This window comes from Hydra vulgaris, chromosome 13, assembly GCF_038396675.1.
Source record: "Hydra vulgaris chromosome 13, alternate assembly HydraT2T_AEP".
Lineage (NCBI taxonomy): Eukaryota > Metazoa > Cnidaria > Hydrozoa > Anthoathecata > Hydridae > Hydra > Hydra vulgaris.
This window is the reverse complement of record NC_088932.1, coordinates 1,762,430-1,777,904: the sequence shown is the minus strand read 5'-3', so window position 1 is coordinate 1,777,904 and position 15,475 is coordinate 1,762,430. Positions and strand designations below refer to the sequence as shown.

The 15,475-nt window shown below is 26.3% G+C and overlaps 1 protein-coding gene across 3 annotated transcripts in view; it reads left to right on the top strand.

The window, feature by feature from the left end:
* Positions 1–13,018, top strand: part of LOC100206328 (puratrophin-1) — a 48,211-nt gene extending 35,193 nt beyond the window's left edge. For all 3 annotated transcript variants that reach the window (XM_065815510.1, XM_065815511.1, XM_065815509.1), the window contains 12 exons: positions 4,381–4,503; positions 7,929–8,414; positions 8,506–8,912; positions 8,999–9,068; positions 9,167–9,256; positions 10,170–10,313; positions 10,386–10,463; positions 10,547–10,582; positions 10,674–10,808; positions 10,942–11,049; positions 11,194–12,267; positions 12,533–13,018. In XM_065815510.1, coding sequence (XP_065671582.1) covers positions 4,381–4,503; positions 7,929–8,414; positions 8,506–8,912; positions 8,999–9,068; positions 9,167–9,256; positions 10,170–10,313; positions 10,386–10,463; positions 10,547–10,582; positions 10,674–10,808; positions 10,942–11,049; positions 11,194–12,267; positions 12,533–12,607 — 2,826 coding nt within the window. In that variant the 3' untranslated portion in view covers positions 12,608–13,018. The remainder of the gene's footprint in view (positions 1–4,380; positions 4,504–7,928; positions 8,415–8,505; positions 8,913–8,998; positions 9,069–9,166; positions 9,257–10,169; positions 10,314–10,385; positions 10,464–10,546; positions 10,583–10,673; positions 10,809–10,941; positions 11,050–11,193; positions 12,268–12,532) is intronic.
* Positions 13,019–15,475: the final 2,457 nt, after the last annotated feature.

Below are 15,475 nucleotides of genomic sequence, written 5' to 3'. Positions count from 1 at the left end.
AATATCCTATAAAAAAAAGTGCTTCCACTACTGAAAGAAAGAAAATAATCTGAAGAATCTCGTACGATTTTATGAGTCACATATGAATAAAAGAACTGTTCCTGTAGAAGAACACTGGAAGTTACAGTGGATAGCACTCAAAATCCAAATTGTTGGTCTTATCTGTTCCTGGGTGGATCCATCAAAGGGAGACAAGAACGCATAAAGCAAATTGAGAAAGAAGTAACAAGTTTATGGTAAAAGGAGATAAAATTTTCCACATTTATTAATTCAAGTCATACAAGAAAAACTGGATCAAGTGCTGAAGATGTACAATAAATGAGTAAAACAAAGAAAATACGATCCATTGAATGAAGTTTTTGACATCACAAATAATGATAGCGAATGGTTCTGCAGTGATGACAAAAGATCATATCATCTTCAGATTGAGATCAAAGTTCAGATCATACAACTGGGAAAGCTGCTAGTTCAAAAACTATTCATCCATCCAAAAGAAGAAAAATGTCCTTAAAACTTACTTCAACAACAGTAATGGCAACAGCAACAGCTTCAACTTCCTTATTCGAGTCTGAGGCAGATTATCAAGAGTCTGAAGATTCAGAAGAACAGACACCATCGTCTGGTATATTCAGATCAACTGTTAAAGAAGCTGTTAAACAAAGAAGAAATGAAGAAAACACTACATATAGAAAGCTGTTCACTTCACTTTGATTGGAAATGTATTAGTCACTAAGAATATTATAAATTATATTAATAAAGTTAGTGTTGAAGAATAAACAAAGAGAAGTTAAGCTACAAACACTAGATCTACCAGATAGAAAAGTAGATGTAAAGAACTACAAACAGTTCAGGAAGAGTTTCAAGAATGAAAAAGAAGTGATTATAGCGTGATGATATGATTGATACTTAAATTAAATAATGCAAGTTTTCCAATACTAGCTTCTTTAGCACTTTATGTACTACCAGAGAGAAGAGTCGACATTTGTAGATTCACCTCTTACAGATAGGTGGACTATTAGTTTACTGATAAAATGTACAATTCAAATGATAATACAAAGCTATGTATTAGCTTACACTGTCAAAAAAATGCGTTAAACTCATTTAAAAAGTTATAGACTCAGCAACCATCAAGACAGGAAATTCCCAGAGCAAATCATTGTGCAGAATGAGCTATCAAGTGTTTTTTTTTTTGTAAACATCTTCACTTCTAACAAGGTTGCAATCAGCCACTATTATAGTTGGAAGTTACTGAAAGAGAAAAGATGAAGTTTATAAAGCAAGATAACAGTTAACAGACGACTTAAAAGATTGCAAATTATATGAATCAGGAAAACCAGCTGAAGGGAGCAAATTTTAAAGATGTTCGAGGAAATTACTACATGAAAAAGAAATTTTCAAGATCTTTTTGACATTAGTAAAAAAAAGAGAACTTCCAGCTTAATTTTATTTTGTCTAACAAAGCATAAGAATTGTTTATTACGTTTTGATTAAGCTGAATAACAGCATACAGCAAGCTTTCCCAGGAAGCGCGTGCGGTCGTGTGCGGTCCTTGTACGTCCGCACTTAAAGTAATTTTTTAGACAACTTGACCACGTTTTTATATAGTAAGTGTTTTAAGAATTCACGGCAAACAAACCTATAAGAAACTAGAGAAAAAACCAGCAATACTCGAAGAAATAAAATATCTAAATAAAATAAGCTAAAAAAAATTTAATAATGATAAAAGAAAATTGTTGTCGAAAAAATAATATACCTTTCACTGCTTTTGTTTTCTTATTTTTAGGGCGTTTTTTCCATTTATATTGAAGTCGAGCAAAAAAGTAAATAAGAATATTACGAAAAAAAAAAATTTTTTTGATATACAATTTTTTCGCGACTTTTTTTCAGTATATAAAGGAAAAATTTTATAAATTACGCTAGAAACACGGCAATTTTTAAATTTGTTTATCAAATGTCTTTGCTAAACTTTATTGTTTTTATCAATGCAGTGGAAAGTGAGAAAACTAATTGCTATTTATTTGTAAAAATAAATTTTTTTTTTTAAACAAGTTTTTTATGTAAAAAAATAAAACGATGCTGCAAAATTTTGTGGGCTAGTGCATTGTTAATTTACTGAACTTTCTTAACGAAATTTTTAGGAGCTTATTTAAAACTTTTTTTAAGTTTTTAAATATTTTTTTTAACAGAACAATTGTTATGTTCAAAATCTCTAGTAATTTGTATTAAAAAAGGAAATTGGGCAATATAAAAGATACAATTTCAGACATGCATCAAATGTGGTAAATACATTTATTAAAGAAACTATGTTGTTCTTTTATTTAACTTATTCTGTCATTAACAAAATTTATTAATCAAGTAATATTTTTTGCAAATAAATAATTTATTTGCTTATTTTCCTATTACACAAGTATTGAGAAAAAGCATCAAATATAGCTAAAACTTTTTTTAAAGCGAAAAGACATAAAAACGAATAAACGTAAGAAAAAAATTAACAAAATTTCTTTTAGTTCTAGCGTACATCCCAAATTAGTTTCTTAATTATATGGACGGATAGAAATCGTGAATAAATTGCATATCAAAACTTTCAATTGTTGTTAAATCGTTATAAAAGATGTTTTTTTCAATAACAACTCTAAAAAAAGAATACAAAAGTTGTGTAAAAATTTTATATAAATTTTTTTTTTTTTTACTTTTTTTAATTATTGAATTTTCTAGTTTATATAATTAAACTTGATATTTTGTTACAAGTTTTTTTAATTTTTTTTTTAGTAGATAAGTTTAGCTTTTTGCTGCAAATTATTGAAACGCTTTGTAAGTTAAAAGATGCAAACTGCCGTGGTCAGTTTGTCTTAAAAAAATACTTTAAATGTGGATGAACAAGGTATGCCACCGCACGCGCTACCTGGGAAGGCTTGACACAAATACATAAAAACTACATGTTAACTCTCAATTTAAAAAAAAAATAAAACTAAAAAATAACAATCATAAAATTATTTGAAATTTTATCCATATGCATATATGGCAAATTCGAATTTTTAATTTATGGTTGACCTTTTTCAACAAGAAAATCAATTTAGTATTTTTTTTAATTACTTTTGTGTGTGTGTGTGTGTGTGTGTGTGTGTATATATATATATATATATATATACATACATAAATATATATATATATGCATACATATATATAGATATATATACATATATATACATACACACACACATATATATATACAAAATTTAAGTGATCTTTAATAGTATGTGTGATAATATTATAAGCATTAAAACATCATATACGGTATCATACTACTTCTTTCTTTTATTTACGTGATATTTTGGCTCATATAGTGAGAGCCATAATCAAACTAATAAAAAACCTTAAAAAAAAAACGTTTAAAAAATTAAAATTAACGTAACAAAGTGATATCATTGCAACGTTAGATATTCAACATTTTTCAATTTTACAAAATGTGGTTTCCAATGATGAGTTATCACGGTATTGCCATTGTCACAATTTAAAACGTTTTCTTTTGATTTTGAACATTGCACACATTGTATTTCATTGGCCTCACTAATTTTTTTTTTGTATAGTTGTTTGAAATAACAGAAAGCGCTTTAGGGTTCTCCCAGTTTATTTTACCATTACAATTTTGTGAATGTTCTACTATTCCAGGTGTATCCCAGTTGGCTTTTGTAACATTATTTTTATGCTCTTGAATTCGTGTGGAAATCTTTTTTCTTGTTTCACTAATATAACATGCATCACATGTGCGATCAAGTTGGTACACCTCCTGGATGACTATTCGGAGGCAGTTTAGACTTGTTACGGCAAAATATATTGATCAAGGGATTACCAAAACGGAAGACTGTTTTAATGCCAACTTTACGAAATTCTCTCCTAAGAACAAGGCTTAATTTTGGGATCCATGATAAAATAACTAAATTTTTGGTATCAAGTTTTTGAGAATAAGATGGATTTGTGGAGTATTTATAATTTTCAGCAATATCTGTTTATAGGAATGTCAATTTTCTTGAATGAGTTTTTAACACCGCATTCATTTTTATTTATAGTTGGTAGTATGATCTCAGATGTTGCAAAAGTTTATAAGGTGGTGTGCGGATTGTCAGAACTATTATTTGCATTGGATAACCTTTTTCACACCTGAAGGATATATTTGTGTGTATTGTGAAGGATATATATGTATGTATGTATGTATATAAGTATATATATATATATACATACATACAAACATACATACATACATACATACATTCATACATACATATATATATATATATACATACATATACATCCATTAATAAATATACTTTTGCCAACAAATATTTATTTTAATGATTGTAAATAGTTTTCTTTTTTGTTTAGATTACAACATGGATTCAAAAAGATGCATTTCTTATTCTGGAACAGCCAAATGAAATAGGTGATTCCATAGGTCATGCTCAATCTCTTATGAGTGAATTTTCAAAATTTTCTCAACTCTCAGAAGTAATTGTATTTTAAGTTGTGTTTTTGTTTTTAATTCCTATAAAACATGCATTTTTTTTTTTTTTAATTTTATCGCTCTTAAGGCTCTTTTTATATTCTTTTTTCTTGTATTATTATCAGTAAGCTACCGTAATACATGTTAGTAATAAATAAATAACAATTTGACTTATATTATATATTATCTGAAACAATTTGAATTATATTATATATTATCTGAAAAATATAAAATACAAATTCATCTATTTGGTCTGCCATTGTCCCAGTTTTTTCGCTAAAGAACGCTATAAAAATTTTAATTAGTTTAGCATTGTCCTCTCCTCCATAAAAATTGGGACAATAGCAACCTTAAGCTTTTATTGGTCTTGGCATTTAGTAAAGACCATGTAATTTTAAATATTAGGTTATTTTTAATAACAGCAAGCACCAGAGAAGGAAAGACAACTACAAAAGCATTGTTTTACAGATTTATTATTGTATTTTAGAATAAGTTTATTAATAAAGGGGAGCATTATTTTTTATATTTATTATTGTGTTCATGAATTAGCAACTCGTAATTTCTTAAACATGGTCAAAATCAATTATTTCTTAAACATGGTCATCAATCATGTCATCAATGTCATCAATCATGTCATCAATCATGTCATCAATCATGGTCATCAATCATCAATTATTTCTTAAACATGGTCATCAATCATTTCTTAAACATGGTCAAAATCAATTATGGTAACAAAAAATACATTAAAGTTTAGTAATAACAGAGTGTTCCAATAGTGATCTCCTGACTGTGTTTCAAAGACACTGTGTTAAAAAAAAGTTACAATAAGTTATTATATTAATAAATTAGTTATTAATATCGACAAAAAATATATAAAAAAATAGCACAAAACTAGCACAAAATAGCTATAGCACAATTTACCATTAAAAAAAAGGCTTTTTAATGTTATCACTAAACAAAATTAACACAGTAAATTTCATATCATATGAATTTACTAACCATGTTTTAACAGTAAGTAAACTAATAAAGCAATGGCAACTAAAAAAAAAAAAACGAATGCAATTATGTTTGAACTTCAAAAAAATATATAAAATCATTTCATTTTAGAATAATCATAATCAGTTATTTGAAAATAAAACTAAAATATATATAACAAATTTGATAATAGTCTAATTTTTTACAGTCATAAAAAAAGTTATTATAATAATCTTTACCTTATCAGTCGTGATATCGTAGAATATCTGAAACTAAATGAAAAAACAAAGTCAAGTATAATAAAAAGTAGATATACATAAGGTTGAATTTTAATTAAAATATAAATATTAGCACTTATCTGATGGGTCCAAGAAATTATAATTGGTAACTTCGATAAAAAGAAAAAAAAAAAAAAAGATATGTAGCTTAACAAATTCTAGTATTTATATTTTGATACTGATTATAGTAAGATTTATACCTAGTCTTAGCTCTAAAGTGTCTTAAGTAAAAAATAATTAACAGAAATTAAGACCACCCAGCACTATATAGTGCCAAGTAATACCAAGTAATACAATACATTCTTTTTGTCTAGCAACATTTCTTAAATTTTGAGAATGATTTATCTCATCTAGGCCAATCTCTTTCATTTATGTGATTATTATTTTCAATTCATCTAACCATGATGTTCTAATTTAGGTATAAATTAATTTCTTTTTACCAAGCAGCATTTCTTACAGTTTGATGGCAATTAATTCCAGCTTGCCTAATCATTTCATTAATTATAAATTATTTTTAAGTTGATAGTATTTCTTCTAATATCTTATTTAAGCCTAATATCGACCATCCAAAAAAAAAGAGAAAAGAAATTAAATAAAAATATCAAAAATAGTCTAAAGTGGTAAGCATATCTACAAAGTGGTAAACATATCTGTAAAAAGAAAAATCAACGAAAACCTGCAATCCTAATAACAAAGATTTTATTTGGAAATAAAAACAAAAACACAAGGTTGAATCTTACTTGGTTTCTCATCTATAAAACAATTTTATTTAACTATTTAAAAGAAAAAAACAAAAAAAATCAAAATGCTTATGTTAAGCAATGTATTTAAAAAAAAAATCAAATGCAATTACTTTAGAATATATGTAATATAAACCTCTAGAATTTAACTCATTAGCTTAACCACTGGTTTACCATTGAGGTCAAAAGTTATTAAACAAAAATCAAAACAATTTATTACAATTATTGTTCAAAATAAAAGCCTCTAACAATTTAATTTAGGATTTATTAATATTCATATTTTTTTGGCAATGTCAGTTAGTATATTTTTATCTAAAGTAATAAAAAAAAAAAAATTTTATTTAAAAGAAAATATACATATAGATACAGAGAAATATAAAATATACTGAAATATATGCAAATTTATGTAAATACACTTACATGTCCACAAAAAACAGTCTTAATTTATTTAAAGAAAAGGAAACAGGCTATAAAAATTAGAAATATATAAATAACCAACAACAAACAAACATTTAAATTTTTATTGTAAAATTAAACAATGAGGAACATCAATTCCACTTGAAACTAAAAATTTATCAGCTCTAATCGGCTTTAAATCGGAAAGTGAAACGACACTACTACTACTACTATTAAATTAGCGTATTCATAATAAGATTTTATTTTATTTTTTTGTTCTTGATGTCATGTTGAAATTTAATAGAAAACAAAGAATATTGTTAAGTAGAAATAAAATGGTTGACAGAAAACTTAAAAAACTATAAACTAATTGTATGACTATGGTAAACATGATGGAAGATTGTTTTGAAGCATTGATGTGTGACAAAAAAATTTGAATAAATATTTTTTAAGAATGAAGGAACATATAAAATAGAAAACTTAACTGAATGATGAGTCATGCAAAATTGAGTTTTGGTCAACAAGAGATATGTATATGTAGAATGAGATTAAAATCTCAAAACCTCTGTTTCAGTCTCTTTCTTCTTTCTTTCTACATGCTTGGCAACTTGAGCAGGTCCAACTACATTCACAATATATTTGTTTTTTCTTATTACGTTTACACTACATTCACTATACATTTTAAATTAGAGCAATGACTATCAATGCAATAACAAAAAAACTTGCATACCATCTATACAAAAACAAAACAAAAACTTTCTTAGTATGCATACAATAACAAAAAAACTTGCATAACATCCATAAAAACTTGCATAGTAATTATGCTACAAAAGAAAAACTTGCATACTATTGATGCAAAAAATAACTTTCACACTATCCATGCAACATCAAAAAAAAACTTGCATACTATATCCTGTAAAAGAAAACTATCAAAAATATTTATATTTTGTCTTGATTAATTATTGTTTAATTATTTCTATAAAGACAAGCTTGATAATGTTTATTTGTATAAAATAATAATAATATAAATTTATTTTAAAGGAAAACATTCAATGCGCAGAAGAAAATATTATTTTGGGCAATCAGTTACTTAAACTTCCTGTGTTAAAAGACATACATGAATCTATTAAAGACACCTTGGTCACACTTGAAAAATATCTTAAAGATTTTATTTTAAAATACTCTGAGAGAAAAAAAAAACTTACGAAGAGCTTAGATTTTCACACTTTAGTATTAGAAGCTCACCAGTGGTGGATGACGGGTTTGCAATATATAGCACACATGAATATGGAAGAAATACAAACTCATGAAGGCATTGCCCATTTAAAAAACTCTTTGTGTCATTTTATTAAAGAAAATCCATTTTTGAAAGAAAGTCAAATAGCTCGAATTACAGAACTAGCGCATCATTTAGGTAGTAAATATGTAGAGCAAGCTGAACAAAATAGTAAACGATGCTTAGAGGTTCAAGAAATGCTTCAAGTTAAGCAAAATCAAATTGCAGGTGCTGAAGAAAGATTAAAAAGGGTATATTTGTATCAAGATATTTAATTATATTTTAAGTTTGTTTATGAAATTTTTTTTATGAAATTGAATTTTTTTATTTTTTATTGTTCAGAACTGGGATCAATACAGTAGCGATCCTGACAATGAAAACTCTAGTGGTATCAAAGATGATGATGTTTCGACAGAAGCTGATGAAGATCTGTATCAAGATGCTAAAAGTGTTTCAGATTGCTTTGATCTTGTGAATTTTCCTGTGTATAGTTGGCAAGGATCCCAATATGATGAGAATGATGCTAATCTAGCAGTTTTTGATGCTGCTATGCCTTTTAAAATGAAAGAGAGACTTCGGTTCATTATAGAAGAGATGATTAATACAGAGTATCAGTATGTACATTCATTAGAATATGTACTGGTAAATTATCTTCCAGAAATGGACTCAGATCACCTTCCCCCAACTTTAAAAGGAAGAAAAAATATTCTTTTTGGAAACATAGACAGAATATATGAATTTCACAAAAGGTTTACTTTATTTATCTAATTTTTTTTTTAACTTCTTAAATCCTTTTAGTTATTTTTATTTATAATTAATCTTTTATTTTTTCTAGACATTTTTCTCATGATATCGAATCTTATAGACATGCTCCTTTACAGATAGGAAAATGTTTTTTAAAATGGGTTGGTATTTTAGTTTGAATATTCTTTTTTTTTTTTTTTTTTTTTTTACAGTTTTTTCAATATTTTTTTAATTATTTAGTAAATTTTTAATTTATTAGGAGCGTCAGTTTTACGTATATGCACAATACAATAAAAACAAACCCAAAAGTGATGAAATTTGGAATGATTTTGCTAATGTTTATTTTGAGGTGAAGACTTGATATTTGCTTCTGTTTTAACTCTTTAAATATTAGTGTTATTCTTGGGTTTTGAATGTATTATGAAAATTATTATGATATATATATATATATATATAAAATATATATATATATATATATATATATATATATATATATATATATATATATATATATATATATATATATATATATACATATATATATACTTATTTTTTTTTTGAAAATTATTATTATTATATATATATATATATATATATATATATATATATATATATATATATATATATATATATATATATATATATGTATATGTATATATATACATATACATATATACATATATATATATATATATATATATATATATATATATATATATATATATATATATATATATATACACACACATATATATATATATATATATATATACATATATACATATATATATATATATATATATATATATATATATATTCTTATTTATTTTTTTTGTTGAATTCTTTTGTTTATTATAAGTTTTTTATAAGTTAACAAAATTTGGTGTGTAATTAGATGTGTTAGGAGTAAGATATGAGTTATTAGTGTAAAGTGATGGTACTTATGTGTAAATGGCAGTGTACTTATGTGTAAATGGCAGTGTACTTATGCGCAAGTGGCTGTGTATTTATGCGCAAGTGACAGTGTACTTATGTGCACTTATGTGACAGTGTACTTATGTGCACTTATTTGACAATGTACTTATTGGCAGTGTACTTACATGCAAGTGGTAGCTCACTTACGCTTATTTTACGCTTATTTCTTTCTTATTTTTTGCGTTTTGGTTTTATAAGGTTGAGACAGAAGAAAACTTTCTATTGACCTTAGGGAAGTCAACATGTTAAAAAATACATTTTAATAATATCTTTTAACTTTTTATAAGGCGAAAATGAAGCAGTTAAATGATAAATTGGACCTTGCAAGTTATTTGATTAAGCCTGTTCAACGTCTGGGTAAATATTCACTTTTGCTTCGAGACATGATTAGTTGTTGTGATCCTAAAGATCCTCGTGTTTCTGAGATGAAAGTGAGTAAAAAGTTTCTCAGAATATCATGCAGTTTGTAATTATTTAGATTAAAAACTTTACATTGTATTTAGATGGCCCATGAATTAATGAAGTTTCAACTTCGCCACGGTAATGATCTTCTTGCTATGGATGCCATAAGAAATGCTGATGTAATTTTTTTATTATTATTCAAATTTTAAATTCAAGTAATTCAGGCATATTAACTCTTTAGCAAATCTTATATTTCTTATAGGTTAACTTAAAAGAGGAAGGGTGTTTGCTACGTCAGGTAAAGTTTGAATTATTAACATCCTGTAAACATGCTGTTGAACTGCATTTTGAAAGATCTTTTACTTGATATTTTTTTAAATCATTTTTAGGCTGATTTTATTGTTTGGTATGGCAAGCGTAAGCGGCTACGTAGGGTTTTTCTTTTTGAGCACTCAATAGTATTCACAAAAGCTAAAGAACAAAAAGCTCATGGTGATCACTTCATTTATAAGCATTCTATAAAGGCAATTTTTTAATATTTTTTTTGTTTTATCTTTCTTTTTGCTAATAAATTATTTTTATTGAATGTCTACTTCGTGCTATTATTTTTCACGCTTTTTTTTAAATCAAATTTTATAAAAAAAAATTTCTATTTAGACAGTTGATTTAGGACTGACTGCAAATATTGGGGATAGTGGATTAAAATTTGAAGTCTGGTATCGCCGATGGAAAAAAGGGAGAACTTCAGATGCTTACATTTTACAGGTCAATCTAAATTTATGTACCCATGTTTGTTATTTTCTGTTTACTGAATTTTTGTTTGCTTTTAGAGTTTAATGTATACTTTATTTAGCGATTAAATTTATGCTTTATTTTAAAGTTTAATTTGTATTTCATTTGGCAATTTAGGCAACTACAGAAGAAATAAAGGCTGCTTGGACTAGTGATATTACAAGGATTCTATGGCGTCAAGCCACGCGAAATAAAGAATATGGTCTAACAGAAGTCAGTACTGGCATAAGTGTTGAGAGTACACCATCAGCAATTTTTCCAGATAGTGGAGTTCAGTTGAACTCTTATTCAAGACAGCGTGAAATATCACCTCGTTCCCTTGATATAAATATAAATAAGCGCCTTTCATGGGTGAGTGCTGGTGATAGTTCCGGTAGTTCTGGTGTACATGATTTGGGCAGTTTACCGGAAGATCCTCCTTGTATTTCTCCACGTGATGAGAAAAATTATTGTAAACGAGCAGAAGGTAGTAGTAAAAGTTCGTCAACACAGAGAAAGTTTTCGCAACAGTTTAATTTACCGTTAACATACAACGAAGCTGATATTACTTTTAGACGAGATCAAAGCAACGTTTATGATGGTTTTTTTATTCGTAATAATGTGTTTAGAAAAACCATTCAGTATGACGGAACACCCGCTTTAGACCGAACTAAAACAGGTTTGACGAAAAAAATTTATAAAAAATATTCATCAGGAAAGCCACGTTTCGCTACCCAACCCATAATACTACCAAGCAATTTTTCTGAAGTATATAAAAAAACAAACACGGTTAAATACCGAAAAGTACTTTCTGAGCGCCCAACATCTCCTGAATCTATTGTCGAATGTGTTGAAGAAGATACCCTTGCTAATAAACTCAACAGTTTACTTATAGGAAATGATACAAATAATACTTCTATAAAAAAACCTATATCACCTATGTTATGTAAAAAAGCGTATACACAAGGTGATTTATCTATTTATAAAGACTTTCCTCAAACTTATTGTTTTGATAATACAAAACCACTGAAACAATACTCATATTTCCAGTCAAAAACGCCAATGGCGGAGGGCAGCAACAAGTTCCTTAATTTACAAAGCCTTTCATGTGATCCTTTGCACTCGTGTTCAACCAATATTTCAGAAAATCTCAGATTAAAAAGTCCTAATAAATCAATCTCTCTATCGACTACAACATTTTTTACATCCAAGGTAGGTTACTAAAATAATGATGATGATCATCATCATTATCATGATCATTATAATAATTATGTCAATGGCAATATGATGATCATCATGATGGCGATGATGATGATGATAATGATGATGATCATGATGATGATGATGATGATGATGATGATGATGATGATGATGATGATGATGATGATGATGATGATGATGATGATGATGATGATGAATCGTGTGAAGGATTGTTGTCATCATGATAAATAAAATGAATTGAAAAAATTATTTTTAGGATTCAAAGAAACAAACAATGTTGCCAACATTCCTCCGAAAACGCTTATCTAAATCTTTTACAGACTTACTTTGAGAATTATATTTTTTTATAAACTCAACGTTTTTGAATAGCGACATCGCCGACAGCAATATTTTGGCTTTATCATTTTCTTAGACTCTGTGTTGGCCTCTGACATTTTGGCTTTGTTAAACTTTCGGAGTAGATAAACCTACCCAGTTGTTGCGTACAACCCTAAGTTTTTTTTTAAAATCTCGTTTTAGTAAAAGTATCGAAACAGTTTCTTCGTAATTTTTATTAAAGGTTTTTATAGTTAACTAACTTTAAAATTTCGAAATAAGAGTTTAAGAAAAACATGTTAGGTTTGCATTTGAAATAATTTGTTAGCGTTTAATATATTTTGTTTATATATCAAAAACTTGTTAAATTTTTTAGTATTGATATGTTTATATTTATTTTTAAATTAAATAGAAACTATATTATGTGTATATATATATATATATATATATATATATATATATATATATATATATATATATATATGCATACATACATGTGTGTATATATAAAATATAAGTGTATACATATATATATAAACCATATATAAATGTTGTATTATTTTAGGTGAATAAAAATGGGTTGATCCTATAAATAAATATTAAAAAACTTTTAAGTTCATGTTGCTATATCTATCTATATTCATACTGCTATATTTTTTTATAAAAACAGTTTTTATCAAGCAGTGAGTTTTCAAATGCGATTTTTGAAATTCAAAAATAAATAATTGGGTTTAAACTGAATTTTTTTAAAAAAGTTTGGCATTGAGTGAACAGAAGAGTTAAAAAAAAGTTGAGTTGTGGCGGAATTGTCGCAAATTTGATTGTCGAAAATGTAAAAAAGGAGTTGTGTTGCAAATTGTCGCGTTATTGATTTACGAATAACAGAATAAGGAATGTCGCAAATGAAATTACGAATAGTGTTGAAAATAAAAAATTAGTAGTGATGAAAATTACCGACCAAATAAATAAAACTATCAAATTAGAAGCTAGAGCTGTTCCAATAATATAGAAAAATTGTATAAATAATCCATCAATAGACGAAATCCTTAGATAAAGAGTTTGCGTATTAGTATATATATGTTTGTATGGAACCATGTGTAGCAATTTCAAAAACTATATTACAATACAAAAACACTCTCAACAAACACGGTACAATAATCTGTTGTAATTCCTAAGATAAAATTTGAAAGTAAAATTATTTTATTACGCAGGCGCAGTACAATCTTTTAACAAGAGTCAAAAAATGCTTTAATAAAAATCTTAACTCAAGTTTTATAATAATAAAACTTGTAAATATATTTTTTAATTAATAATTTATATTTTATACTTTTAATCGCGTATAATTCTTAATTTTATTCAGGACACGTATTGATAGCAATTGTTTATATTAGAAATGTATATCATCCTAAAATACTCATTTATTAAAAATAAATAAAACGAAAATATTATGGGAGATGCTATAATGACCAAAATTTAAATTAAAAATAAAACATTTTAGTCTCAATTTCAGTCTTATCTAAAGTTTTTTAAGACAGTATAAACTGCGTACGACCTGTAACTTTTTTGACTATTAATATCGGAGAAACGCATTAAATTCTAACTTTCTATGTCGTGGCATGAGATTTTTAAGATTTTATCTGACATTTTTTATATTGTGAGAATTTAACTTTTGATATTGCATTATTAATTTTTGTTTGTTCTTTATTATATTTTTAAAAAGCAGTCCGTTATAAAATATAAAACACAGAAATAAAATAAAATTTACACGATCGTCATTAAGAAATAGAAGAACGCGGGAACTCGTAGAAGATTGTCGTCGAGATCCGCTAAAATGTATACGTGTTTGATATCCGCATACTTTCCCATAGTCATTAAAACTTTACAATTCAGTATAAATCATGTAAAAGTAGCTGCCAAATTATGTTATAAAAAAATCTCAACAGAAAAGACAATTCTCCAGTTTATTAGAGATATAACTAACTCTTTTGAAAGTTTCCAATATATAATTGGGGTTTTTATCGACAAAGCTAAAGCTTTCTATACAAATGATCACAGAGTTCTTTCAAGGTGTTACGTACCTAAAAAAACTATTTCATAAAATATTTGTTCTTGATAATATCTTCTAGATTTATAATGACATAAACATAAATACAAAACAAAAAAAAACAAAAAAAAATAATTATGCTTAAAAATAATTAGGGTAATACTCTAATTATGTAGGTTTTTTGTTCCAAGATACCTTTTGATTGCAAATGATAATTACATCAAACGTGGCTAACTAATCACAAATGGATGCAATGGATGTTTTGAACTAAAAAAATAATGAATAATTTTAAAGTAAAACTTAATTCGGTTTATTAAAATAATTTGGGTATTCCAGAACTAAGTATAAATAATGTATAAATAAAGAAGGAATATATTTTTTTTTTCTTTTTTTAAGTTCAGAACATAGACTGTCTATCTTAGCCAGGTTTAGGGTTATCTATCTATAAACCGTGAAAATTACTACAAATTTGACAAAACAGAGTAAAAGTTATTTTGGAATAAAGTTAAAAAAAATGCGAAACTGAGAGATTAATTGAATGAGAATTTAATGAGAGAAACTCATTAAAAGAGTAAAAATTAAAACGATTATCAAAAAATTTAAAAAAGTTCTAAAAATTTAAAATAGTAACTAACTCTAATTGTTATGATGTTTATAATTTGATCAGAACTGTTTCTTCCTGATTTTTTCATTAGCAAAATCAGCAACCATTCTGGCTGCTAAGGCTGTTGCTGGGGAACTAATTATACACATTTTCCATTTTTTTTGTCTAAATTTTATTGTTTTTTCAGAATCAACGATGTCAAATTGACGAGAAAAATTCAAAATTTAAACTTTAAA